Consider the following 23697-nt stretch of genomic DNA (forward strand, 5'->3'; position numbering starts at 1 on the left):
CTACAGCTGCACCGCATCACAGCTGCCAACAACTCGCTCAGGTTCTCGACGGGTAGCTATTTACCAATGATCCGTGTCGAGCGATTTACGTGCTCCATCCAAGGAAAAAATACTTTTACTCCAAAACTATGCAATGTAAAAATATATATATATAAAGTTAAGGAATATACACGCTGCTCCAGAAGTGCTTGTTTATCGGTCCACTTACCAGACAAATATGGACTCTTGTGGCAGTTGCGTTACGCACACCGCACGTATGAATGTGACGCATCGCAGGCGCGCAGACATCCAACTGAATACGAGACATGAGCAGCGATTTCAAAGTGTGCAATACCATGAATAGTTGTCGGGGTGTTTATGCTTTTTTTGCTCTTAACGTTTACTCTCCAAACTGCAGTCTACTCACCTTGGTAGTTAATGTAGTGTTTCCTATCAGAGAAAAGATTCCACCGAGGGTCGTTTGGATCTAACGATTGTCTATTTTGTATCTGGCTGCGAGTTAATGTCACAAGACTCCTGCAGCATTTCTCAGATAATATCTCCTCTTTAGACGTTATTATTTTTATAGTCTCAATGAGCTGTTTGGAAACACCTGAGAGATATTTGTTTTGAAGCCCTTAGAAAAATAAATCTGTTAAGGTTTGCCTTAAAATCCCTGCTATTCCCACAGCCTCTTGAATTTGAAAAAAAAGAGTCAATACATGAACCCCTTTGCATTTTGCCAGTGCCTCACTCGCGCAAAAACCAACTGCTTATAAATAGAACACCTCACTCAAGCTCAACTCTCTTGTAGTGTACAATGTGCTTTTCTACTGTGCTGATACCTTTTTTGGTTGCCTCGGCTCCTCAAATATAAGCGCATAAGACAAATCAAAAAAGATCTGCTGATCATCCTGGAAGAAAGTGAGGACATATGGGAAAGCTTCCCAGGATTGGTTGCTTGCATCATTGTCCAGGCAGCAACAGCTGTGGTGTGCTTGTCCCTCTGGCTTTGAAGGGGCCGGCGCTGTCTCCCACAATTCCCTGACAGGCATCACAGCTCCTCTCCACCACTCAGATGCAATCCACCACAGTCTCGGCCTTTTCGTCAACATTACCTACCACCCTGTCTGACAGACAGGTCCGTAGTGATTGTCACATCTAATTAATGCCACTGACCATTGGCAACTTCCGCTGGACCTTCTGCTGTCAAGGAAATTTGGATATTATGCGTGGAAGTCAGAGGAGACGGGTCAAGTTTCCAGGGTGGAAGCCTCTGAAGCAAGTTCTCAGGGCTTATGCAAATGTGTCTGTCACGATGTCTCTTTGTGCTCCTTCAAGGGTTTTGTAATGTGAAAGAGTTAAATAGATTTGAATTACAACTGTTTTAAAAGCGAACAGGGGAGATGTTTCACAGATAGCAGACATTTTAGTCATACCACTGCAAATTGTTGACGGGGCTGTTTCATCTTGGTGAAACGAACCAGGCATCCTCCGCGTGTTCATGTTGCATCTCGGTCTTCATATTATGTCTCTTCAATCTCTGAATGGTCATTGTGTATCTATTTGTGGTGGCTTTGCATGTCCGTGTGTTTGCTGTCTTTGTGGTTGTTGTTTCGGGTGTCTTTGGAGTTGTTTACCTGTTCAACAAGAAAGCGTCCCTTCAAACTGAATTTCTGGCACAGAGGCCCCTTTCCATTGTGAGATATAGGGTAAGTATTGGGCTTTAAAGCAACCAGGTTACTCGGTTAAATGTGATTCCATGGGACTTTTGCTCACAGGCCCTGGAACCCCTCTAAATGGGCAGTAAGAACCTTAATAAAACCAACATTACATTATTTTCGTTACATTTTGACCTATACTTAAACCAGCATGTCGACCATTTTCTGATGTTTAAATGTCAGAACACACTACCAAAAGTATCGCTCCAGGTCTAATCTAAACATGCTGCATTAGACATGGGTTATGCAATTGACTATGTCGACTTGCAGCCCATCTGTGGTCCTGACATGAACTGGCATAACGTTGTCAGTCAGTTCGTTGAAGTCAAATGTATGCTCCTTAGATGTATGTTACAGCTGAAGGCAGACATGTGGAGAGTGTCCCTCTTCACAGGCCAGGGGAAAGATAAATATTATTTATTTCGTTTTCTTGGCTTCAAATTAAGGATTTGCGAACATTACCTTAATAAGGTGACACAATGAGGCACAGAGCCGTCGCTGGGCAACAAACAGCTAATTTCATCATAACAACGAAATGTAAGAGAGGTATACCTCCCCACATAAATGGCCAGGGAACCACACACAAAGGAAGATCACTTTCGAAGGAAATAATATTAAAGAGCCAGTGTTTTCTTGCAAGCATTAGTATAAGCCATATTCATATAATTTATCACAAATTATGAACAGAAGATTAGACAGAAAGTAGGAATCAGTATTCATCACACGAATCACAGTGTATCAAAGAAAGTGGTCATGTGACTTTGAAAAATAGATCCATTAGCAATATATTTGGTAAAACATATTCATGCGGACGAACAAAAATTAAAAGCTACATTAGATCATAGCAAAAAAGGGTATGTGGGCTCTGTGTCAAGAAATGTATTTGGCTTTTCTTCTCTGAACATATACTTTATATTCTCATCTTTTATCAATAGCTTCCTTTGTGATTCAATTCCAAAAACTAGTTGAAAGAGAATTACGGCTCTGATTGTCATTCATAGTCAAAGCCAGTCATACTTTAGCTAAACTGACAATGTTGTCATGGGTCCACTGGAAGTTGGAGGCCAGCAAATTACACAACTTCAATTAAATGGATATTTAAATGGAAGTTTTAGAAAACTTTTTTTTAAAGAAGTGACAGAATGCTCATTAGAGAGACCTAACATTAGAGTTTGATCCTTTCAGTGAAGTGAGAGTTGGGTTTGCTGAGTCAGCATGTTGAACCTGGTACACGTCACACCGACAAACTTCCACATTGTTCTATTCAGCTGCTGCAATGAAAAAGAAACATCGCTGATAGCTTTTGAGAAAGAAAAAATCCCCTACTCCAATATTATTATTCTTCCTGCAGGGAGTCTAAACATTAGGTCACTAACACCTCAAACTCCCCAGGGTTCATGCTCAAGAGGTAAACAATTCATGATAGCTGATTACCTCAAATTTGAAACAAGGCTTGTTCTAATTAGAATTAAATTAAACAATCCCACTGACAAACAGTTGGCTACACTGTATTACATGAAGATGTTTCTGTACTTATTCAGACAACAAAAAGAACAAACCTCAGCCTGATCGAAATACAGTAAAATAACAACCTAGCAGTCCGTGGCAATAGTGTTAATGGACAATGAACTTAAGACACTTTGTTTTAAGTGCATGATAATAATAATATTTTTCAGGCAATCAGTGAACAGAACTTATAATGCAAGACAAAATGCAAAATTCTAATAAGTCTCTGTTCAAACTCTTAAATTCACACTTCCAATGAGTCAGTAGACATTATATTGATAATATTGACGCATTACATTGACTGTAACATAAGAAATAATATCAAGACAGAAGCTGATGTTGGTTTTGTTGACGTTTAATTTGATTATCATTTATTATGGGCAGATACCTCAATATGTCAACAGATGGCAATACAACCCTTATAAATAAAATATAACCCTTTTAATTTAATGCTGTTTATATGATGTCCTTCAAGGACCAAGGATGAAATGTAATCCGTTGAAGATTTACTTTATAAAAATAGAAAACAAGCCATGTTCCTCAGAATGTTACTAGCTGTTTTCCCTTTAGTTCTTAAAAAAAGACTCAAGGGGGGTGTATCTTAGACGCTCTATCCTGTTGAGGAAACAGTAGTTAATATTAAAGGACCGACGGAATGGTTACTTTCTGGAACAATGATTTATTCTTAAAGAGACCTGGTGCGAGCACAAAGTCATCACCTCAATACCTCTGGGAGCCTTTTTGTGATTATTTCGAAGGAGTCTAAAGCTAATTGCCAATATGCCTGGCCGGTGACCTGAAAACCAAAGCTCTGGCGGCTTCGGGACTTGTGGACTTTCGGAGAGAATGCTAGTCCACCTCCTTCAGCATTCTTCCGGAGAAAAAACACTTTCAAATGACGAGGAGAGACAAATCAATGCAAGTGCATTTCAACAGCTGATAGAGTGTGCAAAGCATCTTTTTATAATGATTATTTTTTTAGTGGTGCCTTTTTGTGTCTAAAATAAATGTTTGTAGTTGTGAAGTGAGAAAACCGAGATAGGGCCGGCAATTTAGTCCACATTTCTCTTGAATGCTGTATATACTGTAGCTGCAAATACAGAATGGGGGTAATTGCCCAAAAGACAAGAGAGACCGTTTAATCACACCGTATTGTTTACCTTTGGCTCAGGCACTTTTGAATATGGACATTGTTCATGTTGTTTTTATGTGTCGGTCAGAGTCATAAACCCTGTTTTACTTAAGTAAAGATAGCAATACTACAGTAGAGTTGTAGTCTATGAGATATATTTGGTAACGAGCAAATATCCTGCATTGAAATTGTTATTTAAGTAAAGGTACAAATGTATTAGCATCAATATACAAGTTAAAGTAGTCTGTATGACTAATTTTATTATTGTATCTACATAACCTGTACTTCACTGTTTTAGCTGGTAAAGATGGAGCTAATTTGAATTGCTTTCTTTATTTCTAAGTGGCTTAACCTATTATAATACATCATAATTTCTTAGAGGATTTGATTTTTGTATTCATTATTAAAATATGTCACATAGTAAGTCATATAAATGTGTAGCAAAAATTAGGCTACGATATTTACCTCTGAGATGTATTGGAGTATAAGTATAAAGTAGCATACAATGGAAATACTTAAGTAAAAAAAAACTGGCAAAACTGTACTCAAGCACAGTACTCGTAAATGTACTTAGTTGCATTCCACCACAAGCAAAAATGGTGCTACGCCTGAGTTGCAAGGAGTAACCGCTAGAGGGCGACACAACTGTCTTCCTCAATGTCACCTAAATGAACAATATTTGATTGACAGTTCTGTAAACCAATGCCTCGGGGCAGAATGAATCTGAGTGTCCAATCAGGGTGTGGGGGGGTGGGATACTATCTATGGATCCGTTGAATCCAGCAAGTGGATTAAATTAGTGCGGGCTTGACACCTTGCGCCAGGTGAGATAAACAGCCTGTAATATGTTAGTGTGTTGTTTCTATATATTGCGCACTCGAACAGTGTTTTCTTGTTTGCTTAACACGTTGAGCGGTTCTGGGCGTATGTGGGTTTCATGTAATTTATCGTGGTTGTCACGTTCTCTGTAATTTTCTTAAACACGTGTTGTCAGTTAGCTAGCTAACGTTAGTTCCTATGTTAGCTAACTGTAGATTCACGCTGACAACAAAGTCGCCTGTTTTTCAGTGTTTGATAGTAAAATTATCTCACGGCATTCAACGAACTTATGAATATAAGTAATTTTACAGCGAGCTTCCACAATTGGAGCCAGTTCCTACCGGAAGTAAGGCGCTGCGAAGTCTCGCTAGCTTATAGTGTTATTTTGTTAAGTCGGACAACTCTACAATAAAGAGCTGATATTAACCTTACATTACTTCTCAAAATGTTTGTTAGCTAACGTTATTTCTCGTAAGCAATGTCTTTGCAAATAAATGTAAATATGTCATGCTATCAATAAATTACTGTTGTATTTCTTTGTTCACAAATTAAATTTAAGCATTTCGTCAATCTGATAATAAGAATGCACTTTTTAGATTTTTTTTTTACAACAATTCATATTTAAGACGACATATGCCGAAACATTTTAATAAAAAAAAAACAGACCATTGAGAATAATTAACTTTTTTTTCTTAGTGCATTCATTATGTGTAGTAAAAGCATTAAACATATTACAACGAAAGTATTTTTTATTTAAATATATATATATATATATATATATATATAGTGAACATTTTGGTAAACTTTATTACAAAATGTATCCCAGTTCATAACTAGACGAACGCACTAAGCATTAATGAAAGGCAAGGCGGTGCGCTGGATTTAAAGCTCAAGACAAAACAAGAGCATGATTGTGAAACATAATCCACCACAATAATAGTTTCTCTTATCTTTTCATATTTGTTTTAAGCCGTTTAAATAACATTTTATTTACATCAAGGCCCTATTGCGTAAAGCATTACAGCATTTCCTGTGGGTACATTTCTGTGTGAATTATTTCCTTTTGTCACTGAGACATACTGCTAACTACTATGTCTTCCTGCAGTCAACCCATTGTTGTGTTGACTGGTTGTATCAGAAGTTAAACAAATGGATCCAAAGAAGCCTCCCACGCTTGGCATTACGGGCTTCCCTTCCCTGGGACGGGGAGAGGGACTACAGCCTCAGGAGCCGGCTGTAGGACGTAGCAGAGGGCTGCTGCTCTCTGCAGAAGGGCCTGGGATAGGACGAGCCAGAGGTTTCCCCACTTTGGGGGATCCACCACATGGACGTGGAGTAACTCTACCCATTACTGACCCTGTGTTTGGCCGAGCCAGAGGGCTGCTCTCCCAAGCAGGTGATTCAAAGGTAGGGGTGGCAAGAGGTTCAACCCTGCCTAGTCTGGGGCCGCTGCACGGACAGACGCCTCCACATGAAACTACGAAGCAAGACCTTACAGATGGGACCTCTGCTTTGACAAGAAAAGAGGTTGGAACAAAAAGTGTCTTGCATTTAGATTTTCCAATGCTCTTTTTTTTCTTCCGTTTCTAACTATAATTGCCCTACACGAAAGGAATAGCTTGAGTATTTTTAAGTGGGGTTGTATACTTAGACCTGCGATAGTCAGCACGCCCTCTGTTTGGATAGTACCTGCATGGAAGTAAATTATATTTATTTGCAGCCAAACTTATTTTAGCCATCTCTAAAAGAGAGAATCACTATTTTCACCACTCTAGCTTGTCATCAGAGTCAGACATCCCTTACTGACAGATAACTGAATTTCAAGGGAAAACTTATTTATGCTCTCTTCTCCATTTGTAATAAAAGTATAGATATGCTCCAGTTCTCCATTGGAAAATATTATAAATATAACGTACACTAGGCATGGGACGATATGAGAAATGTACATCATGATTATCCTGGTCAAATGAAATATAATTAAAGTCACACCGTCGTCTCCGTCTCGCTCCTCTGCTCTCGCTCTGTTTCATGCTAGCATAAAGAGCCGCAGTTCTGCATGTTTGTTTGACCCAGATTCGAGCAGAGGCACACACACACACACACACACACGTACACGTACAGGTGAGCCAACAGGATGAACTGTTTGGCCTGAGTGTTTTGTTTTCACCAATGCCGCTGTCTTTCTTCATTCAGTCTTAAGCTCGCTCGACCAGGGAGGATAAGGCAACTTTGAACACCCACCAACAAAGCTCTATAATTACCTGTTTTTTTAAATTTTTACCAAGCTTTATTTTTCACTTGTCTTCCATTATAGCTTCAAGTCACTTGTAAAAATATTTAAGATTTATCATGATAATGAAGATTTACCACAATCAACTTTTGGTTTTATTGCGATCTGTGATATAATCTTATATTGTCCCATTCCTATCGGACAATTAAACAGTTTTTTATTTAGGTGGGCCTTTTTAGGTAGATTTTGCTGCTGCCCTTGTTGATGGCAATATATTGCGTTTCTTCAACAACCGCCATCTACTGTAGTAATGCACGATGGATAGGTACCTCATACAACCCCACTTCAAAACACCTAAATTATCCCTTTTAGGAGCTGCTAACTTTTTTGTCTGCCTCCAGGTTGAAACGCCTACACTTGTGCCAGGATCAGCACTAGTCTCAATGTTTAGAGGAATGGGCATTGAGCCCCCAATGACCTCATGGGGAAGAGGAACAGCACCAGTGGGTCAGTATTACAAGTTATCTTCATTAGACTGACAGGGTTCCAGGGACATGTGACTAGTCATGCTAATATAGCAATTTCAGAAGAATTGCCAGCCACTGTGTTACGTGCATTGTTGTGGACGCCAGCTATGTCCACTTGGCATACTCTGTCAATGTTTCCTCTAGTGTATTGCAAGCCGCCTGCCATGTGTGTTACGATGAGTACGAAGTTAGCAGTAAGAGTGTAGCTGTAGCAGTGCAGTTTGTACAGTTTAGGATATATGTCTGTGAATTAAAGGCTAAAACTGACCCACGACAAAGTTCCCTTGCTTGCTGCTTGCAGATTAAAGTGAACGGGTTGGCCTCGATGTTAACAACTTCGGCTCGAGCACATTTTTACTAATTTTTAAGTTGTAATTTTCTCAAGTAAATTAAGCAGATAAATCTATATTTTAAAACGCAGAATACCTACCTAACAAACAATAAACAAATATTTAAGTCCAGCCTTGGTAGCTACAATTGATGTCTAATTATAATGACTTGCAAAGGTAAACGCAACAATGCTACAGCTAATTGGAATAATTAAGGAGTAATTCTTCGTCCATGACGAATGCAATTAACTTCCCTAGATTATATTAGTATTGGTTACAAGAGATAAAGCTTTTGGAAATCCTTCTGGAGAAACTGCGTGCTATAGGAGGAACTTGATAAACTTTTTTATTATTACCTTCGCATTGAAAATGCCGGAAGGTTATGTTTTGATCGCCATTTATTTATTTATTTATTTATTTATTTGTATGCGTGTTATTCGCAAATCTCAAAAAGTATTGAACCGAATCGCATGAAATTTGGTGGGATGATTGTTTATTATCCGGGGACCAGTTGATTAGATTTTGGGATCGATCGGGTCAAAGGTCAAAGGTCATGAACAGGTCAAAATCTTTCGCAGAACTCAAAAAGTATTGAACCGAATCGCATGAAATTTGGTGGGATGATTGTTTATTATCCGGGGACCAGTTGACTAGATTTTGGGATCGATCGGGTCAAAGGTCATGAACAGGTCAAAATGTTCTTGAATCGCATGAAATTTGGTGGGATGATTGGTTATTATCCGGGGACCATTTGATTAGATTTTGGGATCAATCGGGTCAAAGGTCAAGGTCAAGGTCATGGAAAGGTCAAACTCTTTTTTTACCATAGCACGATACATTTTTGTCCAATTGGCATGCAACTAATGCCAAAATGTTCATAATTCAATGCCCAATCTTGTGATATGCGAAGGTATGCGCTCTACCGAGTGCCCATTCTAGTTAAATGTTGGGTATGTTTGTGCTCGTCCACATGTGCACTTTGTTTTCTCTCGTTCTTATTCTGTTAACAGAGTTGCTTAAAAGTTATTGAAACATCAATATCGTAAAATGAAGACTTTCTCAGATAGAGACACGTTTAAGGCAGGCAGTGAGTGAGTTCAGCCAAGACACGAGTCAACCTCAATGGGATGCCACGTTGATCCAGTCAGATCAGCTGTCAGTTCAGGTTTAACTCATAACATGACCATGTGTACTGAGTTGTTGCATGTTGTTGTAGGAAGAGGAGCAACTGGGGATTCAGATGATGTGAAGCTGCAAGGTGCACAAGGAGGCGTCATCAGCAGCCCAGAAAGAATCGGCCAACTTGAAGAGGGAATGGGCCGAGGCAACAGGTAGGTAGAGGTGTATTAACTAACACGTATTAACTAACGCGCAATAAACACTGGAAACACCTGTTGGTATAATACAATACAGCTGCACCATGAACTACTTTCCAAAAAGAAAGCAGTTAAAGAAAATACTTAACATTGTTGTCTTTATGAAAGTACGATTCTTGTTTTTTCCTTTTCGAATGTTTATCTGAGAACAGCCGCAACTCAAATGGAGTATGCTGCTATTTACACCTACCTGCCTAACTTACAGGGAAAAAACAGCAATTGTGATCTGATCCAACCTTTTGTATTCAAGCCTGTTGACTTATGGTTTATGCATAAGTATATGTATTGTGTGTTGAACCTTTAGGTGCTGCTTTTGCTCTGCAGCGTTTGTAAGCCAGATGTTAGTGTAACTACAGTGATGCTGTTTTGGGGCCATTTTTGTTTCTGTATATGTAAGAGCGGCTTTTGACTAAAGTGTACAAATATTTAAGATATAAATAGATTATCATAACAGTCTTGAGTTTATGTATCTAACTTCATGGGTTTTTCACCATCATAGGCTTCCTCTTGGGCACAACTATATTTGCAATAAAATCAATAAAGCCATTTTCCGTGTATATTCGGGCTGCAACAAGAAGCGATAATTTAATCACAGAATAATTGATTATTAAAATAATCGTTAGTTGCAGCCCTAGTGTATATATATTTGGCAAAAACTGATTTCATCTTTTCTCAAAATTCTCATAATTAAGACGCATTGATTTATAACTTATTATTGTATCAAGTGTCATAATTATAAAACAGATATGCAACTCTACCAACTGTGTAATTTGACTTGTTCCAGTTTCCATGGCCGTGGTGTGTCCCCTCAGACGATGTTGGGGCTTGGAAGAGCAGCAATGCCTCCCCTGGGGGTTGGAAGAGGACACGCTCTCCCTACTGTTCTTGCAGGTCGTGTTGAGTCTGTTTCTCCAGCCTCTGAACAACAAGCAGCCCAACACACTCAAACTTCCCCCACAGGTAGGGACATTTTAAAAATGTATTCTGTGAATAAACAATGCAAAAGATAATGTTTCGCTTAAAGTGGTTAGTGACTCTTTTTATTGTTCTCATGATATTAAGTTAGTATGAGTGACAAGAACCTTTGAAAAAGTACAAGATTATAAAATGCAAATAATTTGAAGGGACAACGGCCCCGGTGCTCACCACTCAAGAGGTTGTGCTTTCTGCTGTTGCACCAGCAAAGATGGAGCTGAAAATGGAGGCAGTCCTGTAAGTCTACTTGTGTTTTTTATATTTACCTCTTGGGGCCTCGACAAACCAAATTTACCTCCAGCTGCCAATATGTGTCTATAGCAAACATTCACTCTTAGGGTTGTTAGATTGAATGTTGTGTGGGTTGCCAGAAGTAGGCGTATGTGTGAATAAACATATTTCTATTAAAATATTTGAATTGCCTTGTAAGTAGTAGCCTAGTAGTAAGGATTATTTTCTCTTCAGGGAACCTTCACGGACAGAGAAAATAACCCATCGTACCACAAAGTAACTGACTTGTGCTGAAATTACCTTTTTGTGCATTTCATATTTTCATCTGGCCAGTAAGCCACCTAATTATAAGGTTGGAACTAAAGGAGTGCCTGTAACTATTGGCTCAAACCACATCCCGATTCGATGTAGGAATGAAGCGGTATATCAGTACCATGTTACATTCACGTAAGTATCTTTTTTCATTTTTTTTTTTGTTCCTTTTTTATTCAGCAACCATAACAATTAAACTGAATTAATCTGACTTTACGTTATTTGTTTAACCACACTATTAATAAAAAATGGACATGGCAAATCAATGCTAAAATGTCATAAAATCCCACCAGAGACATGCTCAGTGCATGGCCATTTTAAAGCAAATGTTTGTTTAATCAATATTGTCAGTTTATACTGGGACTAGGAAAAGTGCTTTATGTGTTCTTGGAAGTAATGAATATGTTCAATGTCTTTCAGTCCAAATGTTGAGTCGATGGGAATGCGTTTTGCTATGATGAAAGATCACCGCTCGGCCACAGGAGAAGTGGTAGCTTTTGATGGCTCCATCCTCTTCCTGCCTGTTAAACTGAATGACGTAGGTATCAGTTACTGTGTTACTTGTGCGGCTGATTGAATATGGTGTTTTAACCTGAGTGGGCAAAGTTTAACATTTTGAGTTTTTTAAATTTGTATTCTTTATGTAGATGACTGACATTCTCCCATTGCTGAACACTGTATTCCTTTTTTGATTGTATTTTGCATCATATCTTGATGACATGCAGGTGGTTGTTCTAAAGAGTGTGAGACGAACCGATAATGAGGAAATTACAATAAAAATCCAGATGACGAAGATTTTGCCACCCAACTCGGATCTATGCATTCCATTCTACAACGTGGTGTTCAGGAGGTATTTAAATCGTTTTAGGTTGTTCACAAATCAAATAGAAATTGGACACATTAGTATCTTATACTACACTATACCTACTGCAATTGGCAATAATTCAATATAATGTATCATGAAATATATATTATGATCCACAAATATGTTGTCTAAATCAATAACAGGCATATACTAACCCAACTCAGAAAATCGGATGTGAAAAGTTGAGGGAATGCATTCTTGTTTTTAGATTACACGATTAACAGAAGAGACTCAATATTCAGTATTTCCATTTGTAATAAAAAACAATCGCTGTAGTTGCCCTCTATCTGCTCATAGACAAAAACATGATTTTAATACAGGGATGCACTATTGATGTTTGTTTTCTTACTTTATATGAAGAAAACATTTAGCCACTTCATTGCTGTGCTTTCTGTCAAAAGTTTATCTTATATTTCTTTCTCTCCATGTCTCAATGTAGCCATTTAATTGCTTAAGATATGTTATTTCTCATCCGTTTGACACGGAACCATATTGCTTTAGCAAATATAAAACTCTTCCTTGTATTCATACAAACCCTTTAATGAAACTAGAACGGGCACTAGGTAGAGCGCATACCTTCGCCGCAGCCACTTTTTTGGTACCTTTTCATGACTGACCCGATCGATCCCAAAATCTAATCAAATGGTCCCCGGATAATAACCAATCATCCCACCAAATTTCATGCGATTCGGTTTAATACTTTTTGAGTTATGCGAATAACACACACACACATATATAAATAAATAAATACACAGCGATCAAAACATAACCTTCCGCGGAATGCGACGGTAATAACCTAAGTAACCATAATTATTTTACTGTGTAGGCTTTCATCATATGTTACTATTGGGATGGTCAAATGAAAGGACATGTCTTTTATTTTTTCAAGGGTAATGAAAATCATCGGGCTGAAGCTGGTCGGTCGTAATCATTACGATCCAGAAAGCGCAGTCGTTCTTGGAAAACATCGGTTAGTACTGAATAGCATCTTAACATCCGAGGTCATATGCCAGCTTATATTACGATCTAGTCCATTCATTATCCTGTTCGTCTGTTTTTGTAGGCTGCAGGTGTGGCCGGGTTATTCTACTGGTATCAAGCGCACAGATGGAGGCCTGTACCTGAATGTGGATGTGTCTCACAAAGTCCTACGAAATGACTCGGTGCTGAATGTCATGTGAGTTTACACAGTAACACTACATTTTAATTGTAAAATAGTTACACTTTTATTTCAAAAATAATTATATGTCCAACAATCAGTTGTGAATGCGCCAAGGTAGGATTCAATTTTATAATAAACACACAACGCATCTTTTATTAATTTTTGCCTGTCCTCTAGACATGTTCATACAAGTTTAAACATTGAATATCCCAAGACCTAGCCAGAGCTATATGACGGTCATATTCTGTGATATAGTCATGCATATTTGAATACCAGGTTGCCAGATAAGATTCTTAGTGCATCTGTCCTCTGAGACAGAACTCTAAATAGCCTTAACCACTATAACCGTTCTCTCTGGGAATGGGGTTGTATTTTGAGGGCAGAGGCAAATGCAACAGGCATATTGCATCTATAGATTATTTATAAACCTTGTGGTCTTTGCCGTCTGTCTGCTAGGAACACGTTGTACCAACAAAGCAGAGAGAACTTCCAAGACGAATGCACCAAAGAGCTCATCGGCAACATCATCATCACCCGCTACAACAACAACACCTACCGCATTGATGCCATTGAATGGGACAAATCGCCCAAAGACACCTTCACTCTGATGGATGGCACAAAAACCACCTTTGTGGAATACTACAGGTGAGGCTGTTCAGTCCATGACCTCTTTAAAACTGAGAATGAAAATATAGCAGGTGTATTTGTGATTTGAAAAGGTTAATTCAGAGCAGCAATAAAAGTCTTAACTATGTTAAATGATTATTTATTGCCATTGCACGGGCGTGCACATTTTAACAGCAAGAACTATGGGATCGCAATCAAGGAGATGGACCAACCTTTGCTCATGCATCGGCCGAAGGAGAGGTCCAAGCCAGGAGGGAAGGTACAAATCTCTTCAGCATCAGTTGTTTTAGCATAATAAATGCACACCAGAGGTCATTTCTTTAAGCTCAGTAGACCGCTCAGCTGTCATGACCTGGATTCTTGCATCAGAATGCCACCTTGTGGCGAGAATAAGTCTAACAATGACAATATTTTACTTCAAACGCACAACAAATGGTTGCTTTACAATAACGGGATAACATTTGTTATATCAAATTGTCAAATGTGAGAGGCACTTTGCTTATGCTTGATCGACCTACTCAGGCCTCAGTCATACTTGTACCATACCACATAAGATCCATAATACTTTAGTTTACTTATAAGTCCAACAAATGCATTATAATACAAAAAGGAAATGATTTCAAAAATACATATGCGCAGTAAACACTGTTAAGATAATTTCATTGTTTTGAATTGTTGCAGCAAATCATTACTGGAGAGATCCTTCTAGTACCAGAGCTTTCTTTTATGACGGGAATCCCAGAAAAAATGAGGAAGGACTTCAGATCTATGAAGGTAAATCGGTCAACACGATGTTCTTCCCCTCCACAGGCCTTTACACACCCAACGGCGTTTCATGCCATACATTCAAACCTTAGTTGTTACCAATAGCACAGAGCAGGAATAGTAAGTTAAATTACTCTTTTCAACCTTGACATGGTGAGCGCATTCCAGAGCCACCCCTACTGCTCTTAGCTTTTACAATAAAGTTACATTACAACAAGTCAGAATGAGAACAGGTTAGCCCTTATTAGCAAAACCAGTTGATAATGGCACCTTACGTGGGTATTTTGAACACACAAACGCTTAAGCAATATGTCTAGAGAGTAATCGAATGAGACTGTATCTATGGCTGATTTAATGAGAGGCAAGTAAGATAGAAATGCTGATAAATAGCCTATTACTGTAGCTTTATCACTGTTTATGCACAGAGCAGCCATCTTGGATTCTGAGGTTGGGGTTATTATGTTTCGTACAACAGAACGGAAATTCAACTTCCAGTTGAAATGTCGATGGAAATCCCATCTTCCCAGTTCAAATGGAATGCAGCGATACACGGCCAAACTTCAAGACAGCTATACTTTGTTCTTATAATTTGAAAGGTGCTATGTAATGCTTGCTTAATGTAATTGCTGCCATGTGTAATTGTTAAAAATGTTGTTTTAATAAGTTCAACTTTTCCTCTATCCCTATTTTGGAGCAAAAATGGCTAAAATGACATTCTGAAATTAAAATGTCTGTAGCTTCTGAACCACTCTGATGATGTGCATCAAGGAGGTCTTGCCAAAAATAAAACTTATGAAAGTGTCAAAAAACCTGTAGATCATACAGAAATGGAGCAGTGAGCCTTTGAAGTTAGTAGAAGTGTAAGATTTTTTTACACCTAAAAAAAAAAAAAATATCTTTCAGCATCCGCGGGGGGTGGAAGAGGTTGAGGTGAATACATTTGAGCGGGTGACTGTAAATGTAGAACTCAAATATCAACTAATGGTATTTTACAGCAGCTTTGCCAACATCCAGCTCACCAAATGTCTCAATTAGTGTATCATGTTGTTTTAAGCGTATCACTGTAGAAGGTGAGACATGTCATATCCAGCAGGCATTACCATCCCCAAGACCCTAAGACCGATAAAATGTTCAGATACAGATCTGAAAATATTGTGAATAAGAACTTGTGGAAAGAGACTTTGTGAAAAGTTTTTTTTGTGTTGTAGGACCTGAACATGCACATCAATGTGAACGGCGAGCAGTACACCCACTCATTAAAACAGCTTCTAAAGAACATCAGCACCAATCCTGAGAGTAAGAAGGAGCTCAGCCGGTGGGGACTGGAAATTGACTCTGAAATGGTGGTGGTGAGGCTCTGCTCTTAGGTTTATTTCAACTTTTAATTCAACTATATTATCGTAAGTGTCACTTAAGAGAAATGCTTTTGAAATCCACATTTTGCATTGTCAGACTGATGCAGAGTGCAGGTTTTTTAAATGACCTTTATTCTAACAATACAGTCAAATATGATGACATTTAAGTGACACCAATTAATTTCAGGCTACATAAAAAACAAGATGTAAAAAAGTCACTGTAAATTGTGTTGTTTTTTAAGCAGTGGTTAACAATCTTGGTCAGGGACATAGAGCCCACTAAAGTCATCAAACTGTGAACTGACTGGAATTGAGGCTGACCCTGAGGAATCAGTTTTAAAAAACTTAAAATATGACTATCTGTGCAATATTTAAATGAAGCTTGACTGTTTGATAGGAAGTCCTGGAATCTAGTCTTTAAGTTATTTTTAATATTAGGCTTCCCTTTTATACTTCATGTGTTCTTTGGCCATTCTTTTCCTCATATGTTTTGACAGTATATTATTGCCTATTGGTTTTTTTTCTTGCAGACTACAGGTAGAATTCTTCCACTTGAAACCATCTGTCTGCAGTCTTCATCCTTTACCACCGGCGCTGATGGGTCCTGGTCCAGAGAGGTTGTTAGGGATGCTTCCATCAATTCTGTGAGTATTGGAGACAAAATCTCTGGAGCTCCTCATTTTTTATGAAAATAACTTTAGCTTAAATACAAAATACAACTTTTGAACTGGCAAGTTGAGGAAGCCAGGTTGCAACATTGTCCAGCCTGTGCCCTTTTTATCACAGTTCGTGATCTGAGTAGGCTTAACTCTCAGACATCAATGTATTCTGGCGTGCTGTATTACTTTTTTCTTCACCAACTGAATTATCTCCCTCTTAGATCCCATTGAAGATCTGGGCTATTTTCTACCCTCGCCGTTGTGCAGAGCAGACTGAAGAGCTGGTTTCCACCTTCAACAAGGTGGCCGGGCCTATTGGTATGCGTCTGGAGCGACCCATTCGGGTGGAACTGAGGGATGATCGCACTGAGACATACGTCAAGAGCATCCACTCTCAGCTCGCCAATGAGGTATGATATAAAATAAAGATATAGACAAGTAGATTTACAACTAAGTTATCTTCTCTGTCCGTGTGTGTGTCTGTTGATCTGCATCTCCCTGCATCCTCCAAGCTTGTCCCGATGTGTCCACATCAAATGTTTGTCATGCTGTGCCCGCATGCGTTATACTGAATGCATGTTGTAGCCTTGCTAATAAAGGGATCCATCTTTCTATGTCATTACTATTGAATATTGTGATATTCAAAACAGCTGAACATGTTTTTTGACCATCTTGAAATGACATTGCTTATCTGTTTACAGCCCAATATGCAGCTCGTAGTGTGCATCATGGTCGGCAACAGAGACGACCTCTACAGTGCCATCAAGAAGCTTTGCTGTGTCAAAAGTCCCATCCCATCCCAGGTTTATAATGCTTTTCCGTGTGGTTGTGCATGGGTGTTCTAGAATTATGTGGTGGAAAAAAGGTTGTCTTCTGAAAATATATTCTTCCAGTTAAAAGTACGATTTTTTTTTGTCACAGGCCATCAATGTCCGGACAATTTCCCAACCAATGAAGCTCAAGAGTGTCACCCAAAAGATACTCCTGCAGATGAACTGCAAGTTAGGAGGAGAACTGTGGACCGTCAACGTCCCTCTGGTGAGTATCATGTCTTCAAGAGCAGTAAGAGAATGCCTTAACTACTTGGCTGCATGGTTTAGGGAAAATATCTTAATTGTGATTTTTCTGGTCGGTAATATTAATTATAAACTTCTTAGCGCATGTGAAATTGTGAATGTTTACCACAGTACTTCTTGAACCGCATTATACAAATGTTGTGTTTCATCTTAAAATGATATTAGGATATATTTGACTTTAATAGAAACAACTGATGGTGGTGGGAGTTGATGTCCATCATGACACCAGTAAGGCACGCCAATCAGTCATGGGCTTTGTCGCAAGTGTGAACAGGTAACATTTTATTTATTTATTTATTTGTAACTACCTACAGTTTTATTTTTTCCCAGATTCTGTTATATTTCTTCCAAGATTTTTCATTTTTTATCATTATATTATACATGATGACATATTATATATCAGAACAACTAATTGTGTAATGATCATTGCATTAAATGTAAATCCACACTGCACTATTTTTTATTAATATTTTAATCAAAGAAATTGATTCAACAGTCAGTTTTCTTTAATGACTAACAGGCAACCAATTTCCAAAATGTGCCCTTAGCAAGTGTCTTCAGCTGTGGTCAGATTACACAGATCCTTTGAGGCACTTTTTACGGCATATTTTAAGTTTGTTATGCAGAAAGTTGTTAAGAACATTCCCAAAATAAATGCATGTTATTTACAGATTTTTGCTAAAGTTTCACCTTTGAATGTATCTTTAACTTTTTCTCTTGCGACACTTACTTGCGCTAATGGTTGAAATATCGTGACAAAAATGCAGAGATCTTTGGTCTTGTCCAGCTCACTGACTCGCTGGTACTCCAGAGTCACTTTCCAGACTCCATCTGAGGAACTGATCTTTGGCTTCAGAGTTTGCTTACTGGCTGCACTGCAGAAGTACTACGAGGTAAGTACTGGAAACATGCATTACATAAATGTATTTTCTGTATCTACAGATTTTAAAGTCCCTTGAGGGAAATTTTGGCAATACAAAATACATTTAATCTGAATTTTAATTGGTACTAGCTAAGTCATGCAAGTATATATTTGCACCTGTTGAAATTATTGTTCTCAGGAACCGTTAAACTTTCATTTTTAAATTGAGTTTTATTGTTTGGAGTCTTCTGTTGTAAACTCAGTTTTCTCATGTGACAATAATACCTATGGTTATTTTCAACAATTTCTGAATTTAATTTATAGAAAAAATAATATCATATATACTGTTATCGTGATGTAAAATTACATATACTATGGTCAAAGATTACCTACTCGGAGGCATGCCTTATCCAAAAAGAGCATTGGCCTTACAAAGAAAGCGATCAGTCTCTATAAATCCAGTATTAATATCTGAAGGTCCATCTTGATCACAGTATTAACATATAATCTGTATCTAGATTTTATTTAGTTAAGAAATAAATGTGTTATGCCACATTTCAAAGCACACCGAATGCATCGCAAAGGGAATATACCTACATAATTTTATTTGATCACCCGTATCTGACTCATCACCTGTGTATGTGAATTTGTTTAGGTAAACCACAATTTGCCAGAGAAGATTGTGGTGTATCGGGATGGAGTGTCAGATGGTCAGCTGAAGATGGTGGAGCAGTACGAGATCCCACAGTTGATCAAATGCTTCGAGACTTTCCCCAGCTACGAGCCCAAGCTGGTCTTCATTGTGGTCCAAAAGCGCATCAACACCACCCTCTACTCATGCGCTGGAAACCGTATTGGCGTACCACCGCCTGGAACGGTTCTGGATCACACCCTCACTCAGAACGACTGGTCAGTCCGCAAAATAATCCTTGTGCAAATCTGTGTTCCCTGTGAGATGCATCTCTTGACACAGTTGTTTTTAGTCTGAATTCAGCCTTAGGCCACAGATGGCCTGCACTCTGCTTTAGGTGGTGTTTAGTTTTAGTTACGCTTCTGGTTGAAAGAATGAGCCAAGAAAACCACACAAATCCAACTGAAGATGGAAGTTTAATATGGTTCCAGTCTAACTGTCTGCAGTCTGAATGTAATTCAGGAAGAGAAATCATGTGAGCATGAAAAGATTATTTTTACATGAGTAACATTAAAGAGATGAAGTGTTGTATTATCAGCCTAACGGAAGAAAAGACGTTGCTTTTTATCGTGTAGTACCGGGTGGCAACACCATCTAATGGCGACAGCAGTAAATATTTGCACTTTTCTCTGCTGTTGGCTATTTTTGTTTTCCAACACTTCAGTTTGTTATTGTTTTGTTCAGGGTGGACTTCTTTCTGTTGGCACATACCAGTCGTCAAGGCTCTGGACTTCCGACACACTACGTGTGTCTGTACAACACGGCAAATCTCACACCAGACCATTTGCAAAGGTATTCATAGTACGGATGCACAGATACCCCGTATCTTCAGACCAAGTATAAGTTATTGCATTTAATTACTTGCTGATACCGAGAACCGATATAAGCACTTAATAATATTTCTTATTTATTTTCTATCAATAACTGAAAAATAATTTCATTTTTGTCAGATGTTCTAACTTAAATATACAACATAATTCTGTTCCAGACATTTTAGCATTCAACATTGGGTTTTCCCAATACAAATGTATTGGGATATTGGTAATTAACTGTTCACCATGTTATTAGTGAAACGGTTAAAATAAAACTAAATTGAGCAAAAGTCAGAGGAGCGGCTTGTCACAAAGGAGAATAGCGCCGGTCCACCTCAAAAGGCATCCCACCTGTAGTGACCCGCAGCCTGAGGAGCCAGGCGGTTGCTAACCGCTTCACTTTAATCATCAGCCAGCTGACAAGAACCGCTGGCAGGATGCCAGGCAGACAAACAGCTGACAACCATACGGCTAAACTTGCTTCGGTGGAGAGTAACATGTCTGCATGTGTCCACAACGATGCACGCAGCTATGTGGCCTCCAACTCTCGGCACTCGTTTGACGCTTTCCGAATGTGTGTCTGAATCAGGGTTGTTACAGCAGTTTGCAACTTAAGGGCCTCTGGCTTGTTTACGACCAGCTCTGTGTGCCGTACACAAGCCAACCAGCCAACTGCTTGAAAGCCTGCCATCAAGGTGCGAGTAAGAAGAGCCCATATTTCTGGTCGGAGGGAGAAATACCTAAACATTATCAAAGACATGGATGTCGACAGGTTTTTGGTTACGTGCAAATGTAATAAATGAAAAGGGGATATTGTGTTTACAGTGTAACAAAAGTTAATCGCAGTAAGCGCAGCTGCATAAGATGGAATATTAATAGTTTCATTTTCATTAGCCATGTAAACGGAGTAGTCAATTTGGTCTTTAACCCTTGTGTTGCCTTTGGGTCATTTTGACCCGATTCAATATTTAACCCTCCTGTCGCCTTCGGGTCAATTTGACCCGATTCAATGTTTAATGTCGGTGTTCTTTCGGGAGTGAACAAACAAACATAAAGTACCTCACACTTAAACTTGGAAAACAATATTAATTCTAATAATTTTCTGGAGATTTTAATAGCTGGGGTCATATTGACCTCAAGGGTAAAATATGTTAGTAAATATAAAGGTAACAGGAGGGTTAAACATTGAATCGGGTCATATTGACCCGAAGGCGACAGGAGGGTGAAACATTGAATCGGGTCAAATTGACCCGAAGGCAACACAAGGGTTAATGGAATAAGGACAAAAAACTTTTATCTGTTCTGCATGTAAATGTCTGAGTTACTGAGTGAGTCAGTTGTGGATATTTATGAGATTCAGATTATAAAATATCAAACGAGGCTAAGAAGACTAGAGATGTATGCCAGTATTAAAACACACACACACACACTAGAAACTACTTTACATGTTTTTATCGTACAGAATATTAAAGCACAACATGGAAATATTGAAATAAGTGGGAAAGCATGTGTGTCAAATACAAAATTCAACTATGAACACACCAAATCATTAACCCAGGATAATATAAACCGTATAAAAGGTAGAACTATTACAGGGCTGTTGGATTAGACTTAATTAGTTTGTGCTATGTGTACCTAATAAATGGTATGACAACGTAACATTGTTTCTTTGTTCCTACACCAGGCTGACTTACAAGATGTGCCATATGTACTGGAACTGGCCGGGCACCATTCGTGTTCCAGCACCGTGCAAGTATGCCCACAAACTGGCCTTCCTGTCTGGCCAGTACCTGCACGCCGAGCCAGCCATCCAGCTCTCAGATAAGCTCTACTTCCTTTAAGCTGCACCAGTTAACTGCTCCGGTCACAGCAAAACCAGCAGTGATGAAGACGCTACTGAAAGACTGAAAAGACAAACGACTCGTTTGAATTAATGAGTGATTCATTATTGACGTGTCACTTAAGACTTAAAAGTATACAGTCGATTTTCACCTTATTCCTATATTTATCTTGCCTCTATTACTAATGTTTGGGAGAAGGCTGCCTCGCATCTCATACCATGATAAAAGAGCTCATTCTTTTTGTGACGGTAATAACATATTTCATCGCTGGAATAATTGTGTGGCATATTAATACAAGTGTATTTTTGTTTCAAGTGAAAACAAGTAAATACTTTTAAGTTTGACGTGAGACCTGGCCCAATGTTTGCAAAGTTTGTAGTTCTATATGTTTCTTAGCCACTGTTGTGGCATCGTTATCTGTTTTGGTAATGTGCAGACACTTCCACTGTCAGATTTTTGTTTACAATTCTGTACTGGTTTATACAGATTTACCAGTTGGATCCCAGAATGTATCATTATGCAAGTTTCAACATTGCATGTCCATAATACAAAAATGTGCATGGTAAAAATAAAGCTTAATTTACTGGGCAACTCTTTTTCTCTACCCCAGACAACAACATCATAATCACTGCATAATGTCTCTAATCCTTTGTCCAAAGAGTGCAATCATTTTAAAATGTAAGATGTGTTTGCAGTCCACTCGTTGGAAAAGAATATGAATATGTTCATTTCAGCTTTGATTTAATGTTTTGTCATTTTAAAATGCAAAGAGAGGCTTCTAAAACCATCGAGACTTGCTTGCCATTCAGTTGGATTTAAAACAAGTTTTTAAATATGGTCTTATCATCTTGAAAAGCATGGCAACTTTTCATATGTTTCTGTATGTGGGCACTCGCATAACTCCCACATGCAACTGTTAAACATCTCACTTTAAAACCGTGGGGGTTAACGGCCTCCACAGTGTTTTGGGGAATTTGACTGCAAGGATTTGCTCCCATTTTTCCTCCAGCGCGTCCAAGGTGATTGATGGGCCTGGGGTCACTGCCACTAGCCACAGCACCAGTGGTCCAGTGTAATGCAGTGCAGCGAGTGCTACACCAACTGAGGTGGGGGTGCACGGCGTAATCCACTGAATAGACGTTTAAATCACTTCTTTATAAACATACGTTAAAATAGTTATCGTTGAAGGAAAGCGGAGAACCATCTCTATAAGAACTGATGACTAACTTTTCAACGACAGTGTATTCATAGAATTGAAGAGCGTTTGTGTTGCCATCTTTTACAAAGTGTTAGTTTGATAAATGTTTGTATGGATGATGCTCCTGCCAGCAATGATTTCTCTCACAACCCCTCCTCCACCCATGCTCCAATCACTTCTATGGCCCCTCTTCCGCAACGACGACAACTTCCTCCCCTCCCCGCCCGGGGCGTTGACGTTGGCATCGATCCCAACACGAGCCACTAGAGGGCGCTGTGGTCCCGACATCCACAGGTGGAGCTCTAGCAGAGTTGCGCTGATTCTTCTCTCGCGTCACTGAAACCCATTCAACACGCTCAGTGGGGCCCAACTAGTGAGACAATGAACAGCACACAGCCTCTTGTTGAGATACTCACATGTACATATATATCTGTTGCAATAATCATAGCGAATTCAAGAATATAAGTACATTTTCTGTAAAAGCAACCTCGCATGTTTTTTTTCTCGCGTGTCTTCAAGACGAAGCGACATTATTAAACTGCGAGACTATCGGTGAAGTTGTGAGACCGCTTGCCTCAGAGGAGCCAACGCTGCACGAGACATGTTGATGTCATACACATCGATATTGATAGATTCGGCGAGCATTT

The 23697-nt window shown here is 38.9% G+C and overlaps 1 protein-coding gene across 1 annotated transcript; it reads left to right on the top strand.

Annotated features, from left to right (window-relative positions):
- The first annotated feature begins 6306 nt into the window (after positions 1-6306).
- On the top strand, positions 6307-21852 carry piwil2 (piwi-like RNA-mediated gene silencing 2). The gene is made up of 23 exons (XM_056419224.1): positions 6307-6684; positions 7789-7894; positions 9460-9574; positions 10404-10579; positions 10744-10831; positions 11159-11272; positions 11558-11675; positions 11863-11987; positions 12892-12972; positions 13066-13179; positions 13621-13809; positions 13966-14050; positions 14473-14565; positions 15765-15905; positions 16442-16555; positions 16792-16980; positions 17272-17373; positions 17492-17608; positions 17832-17920; positions 18434-18539; positions 19164-19417; positions 19884-19991; positions 21696-21852. The coding sequence occupies exons 1-23, from the start codon at positions 6307-6309 to the stop codon at positions 21850-21852; spliced, it is 3159 nt and encodes a 1052-aa protein (XP_056275199.1).
- Positions 21853-23697: the final 1845 nt, after the last annotated feature.

Source organism: Pseudoliparis swirei, chromosome 7, assembly GCF_029220125.1.
Source record: "Pseudoliparis swirei isolate HS2019 ecotype Mariana Trench chromosome 7, NWPU_hadal_v1, whole genome shotgun sequence".
Lineage (NCBI taxonomy): Eukaryota > Metazoa > Chordata > Actinopteri > Perciformes > Liparidae > Pseudoliparis > Pseudoliparis swirei.